Source organism: Anopheles ziemanni, chromosome 3 (genome assembly GCF_943734765.1).
Source record: "Anopheles ziemanni chromosome 3, idAnoZiCoDA_A2_x.2, whole genome shotgun sequence".
Lineage (NCBI taxonomy): Eukaryota > Metazoa > Arthropoda > Insecta > Diptera > Culicidae > Anopheles > Anopheles ziemanni.
Genome location: NC_080706.1, coordinates 5,280,569 through 5,283,830, shown reverse-complemented (window position 1 = coordinate 5,283,830; position 3,262 = coordinate 5,280,569). Strand labels below are relative to the sequence as shown.

The following is a 3,262-nucleotide window of genomic DNA, read 5'->3' as shown; positions in this document are numbered from 1 at the left end:
CGCGTTTGACACTGTGGAATCATCGCAAAACAATCGAACCCTGCACATAGCATCCATAAATCATCAATGACGAACTCCACATCTAGTAATCGCGTGGCGTGGCGTGATTTTGTCATCTTCTTCTGTTTTGTAACAGTTCCCGCCACCAGGTTTTATTGGTTACGCTTCGGAGAGAGACGTGTCGAGTTGATCTCTAGACCTATTACTACTAAAACCGGTTCCAGTGCGACATTGAACTGATCATCTTCGGATAGACCGGCAATTGTACTGCCGGTTCAATTACATCATTTGTTTATATGGTACATAAGTCACGTTGTTTGCATGTCAGTTCTTTTTTCCATATGAGCTGTATGAACAAGGTTCGATTAACGTTATTGACAAAAACCAAACCGGCCGTTCAGGACATGACTGGCGTGTTTGCATATCCACTCGTATTTTAATTGAGAAATAACGATCAATTAGTATCAAACTCACCCGTCCTCACGTATAAACAGCCTAATACAGTAGAGCACATGTCAATTATAGTTGATCAACGATGATTGAGGGCTAATCATCCGGCAAACACACGCACACCCACGGATGGGAGAATCGAACCAATAAATCTGAAAAATATAAGATGACTAATAATCGATTCGAATGGCAAAACGTTTGACAATTTAGCGAGAAAGAATTCAGTTATTCTTACCTTACAAAAATGCGCGGGCAAGCCAAAAAACACACAAAATGCTTTCCATACTCCAAACAGATGAAAACACTAACACAGGTCCCTTTGAAAGGATCATCCATCTTTATCTTCGACCATCTACAATTGAAGCTTATCAGCTTAGTTGGCCTGTTGGATCGGGAACGAGTGTACACGGCAAATTCGTCTATGTAATAGAAGTTTTTATTGTTTCTTCCGTATTTAATCTGCCGGCAGGAACGGTGTATTTATTTGAGAGTGTGAAAAAAACCCCTCCAAACCATCATGCAGTCATCGGTGATGGAAAAGCTGGGCTTTCTGTACAAACCGTACGTGCTGGCCGTGCTGACGATCGGCTACATTGCGGGCGAGCTGGGCCACTACCTCATCGGCGTCACCTCGAAAGCGACCGCCATTGAGCTGATCTACGGTGACCAGGCGTGCCAGCAGAACCACACCGATTACCTACGCCACGAGCTACCGGCCCAGTGTGCCGATTTTGTAATCGAGCATGAGTAAGTACCGAAAAGGTTGCACTTTGCAGACGCACCAATCGTAACGTGTTGGTTTTCCCTTTCTTTTGCGCTCCCAGATGTCATCAGCAGCACATCAACGGCACAGTGTACTGCGAGTGGAACTACAATGGACTCGGTCTGGAGTATCAGCTGCTGGCCGGTCCGAGTTTCATCGCCGTGTTTACGGTGATGGGAGTGGTGCTCGGTGTGGCCGCCGACCGGTACAACCGAGTCCGGATGCTGTTCGTGTGTACGCTCGTGTTCGCCATCGCTATTCTGTTCCAGGGAACGGTCAAAGAGTACTGGCATCTGATCCTGCTGCGTATGGTGATGGCAGCCGGAGAGGCTGGTTGTAATCCACTCGCTACCGGCATTATGTCTGACATCTTCCCCGAGAGCAAACGGGCCCTCGTTATGGCCATCTTCAACTGGGGCATCTACGGAGGGTACGGTATCGCGTTCCCGGTCGGTCGCTACATCACCAAGCTGGACATCGGTGGACTGGTAAGAACGAACGCGAAAGGCTGAACAACAAAACACTCCCTATCAACGCCTGCTTTTGTTCCTTTCCTTTAGGGCTGGCGTGTGTGCTACTACGGAACCGGAGTGCTGGCCCTGATCATGGCGGTCCTCACCGGAACGACCCTGCGCGAACCGGAGCGCAAAAGTATCGGCGAAGATGCGAACGCCAAAGCGAAAATTTCCCTTGTCAAGGTACTGACGCAACCGCGCGTCCTTCTGCTCATGTTTGCCGCCTCCATCCGTCACTCGGGTGGCATGACGTTCGCGTACAATGCCGACCTGTACTACAACATCTACTTCCCGGACGTTGACCTGGGCTGGTGGCTGTTCGCCGTCACCATCGGAATCGGCAGTATCGGCGTGGTCGTCGGTGGCATCGTGTCGGACAAATTTGTCGCTAAGATGGGCATCAAGTCCCGTGTGGCCTGCCTCGCCATTAGCCAGCTCTTTGCCACACCGTTCGCGTTCGGTTCCGTGTACTTCGAACCACTCTGGGCGATGATCACTCTCGGAATTAGCTACTTCTTCGGTGAGTTTCTGGGTTGTTCCGTTACAGAGTAACAAACGATCTTAACTCGTCCTTTCTTCATGTTATAGCCGAAATGTGGTTCGGAATCGTGTTCGCCGTGCTGGTGGAGATTGTCCCGCTGCAGGTCCGTTCGACCACGATCGGAGTGTTCCTGTTCGTGATGAACAACATTGGTGGAAACCTGCCCATCCTCGTCGACCCGCTGGCCAAGGCGATCGGCTACCGCGGCTCGGTGATGTTCTTCTATGCCGGCTTCTACGGTATCAGCACGGTGCTGTTCTTCATCACGATGTTCTTCATGGACGGTCCGAAGCCGGACGCCCCCGCGATCGATCCGACCAGCCACACCAACCACGTCGAGATGGGCCACGAAAACAACACCTTCCAGCCAGACGACTATCTGCCGCCACCGCACACCAACGGCGCAAACGGACACCATCGTAATATCGTCAGCGTACGACCGTCGGAAAGCAGTCGACTTTAAGAAAAACAAGCCGTAGCCAGCCAAGCTCGGGCAAAGCAAACCCCACGCCAACTACGATTGTGGCACTTTGGGGGATGCCTGTCCGACAACCACTCGCAAAGTACCTCTGTGCCTAGACTGTACATGTTTTTTATAATGATTATTAATATTTTTAACACTAACGTTGGTGTAACGTGCAAACGATGCTCCACGGGGGACCCGCGGAAGATCCAACCTAGGATACACAGCCAAAATAGTGGTCTCCCACAGAATCTCTGCGCGCACGGACTATCTATTGATTAAGATGTAAGATATTTATACCCATCGATATCGATGAAGGTCACACACGCTCGACCTAATTACGAATCCCAAGTTCAGACAGACAATGCCACAAGAGAACACTGAACGCTCGAAATGCTTTTGAAGCACATCTCAAGTCACGTGACTCATGAGATATGCTATATCCTGATGTGACGTTCTGCTACGAGAGTAATGACATACAGTAATTGTACATTTTACAGACCGTGTCTTATCGGCACCTATTTATGTAG

General features: G+C 49.7%; 1 protein-coding gene across 1 annotated transcript; it reads left to right on the top strand.

Moving 5' to 3' along the window:
• The first annotated feature begins 847 nt into the window (after positions 1-847).
• Positions 848-3,047, top strand: LOC131286129 (uncharacterized). The gene is made up of 4 exons (XM_058315019.1): positions 848-1,197; positions 1,275-1,701; positions 1,774-2,248; positions 2,317-3,047. The coding sequence occupies exons 1-4, from the start codon at positions 968-970 to the stop codon at positions 2,730-2,732; spliced, it is 1,548 nt and encodes a 515-aa protein (XP_058171002.1). The 5' UTR covers positions 848-967; the 3' UTR covers positions 2,733-3,047.
• The last annotated feature ends 215 nt before the right edge of the window (positions 3,048-3,262 follow it).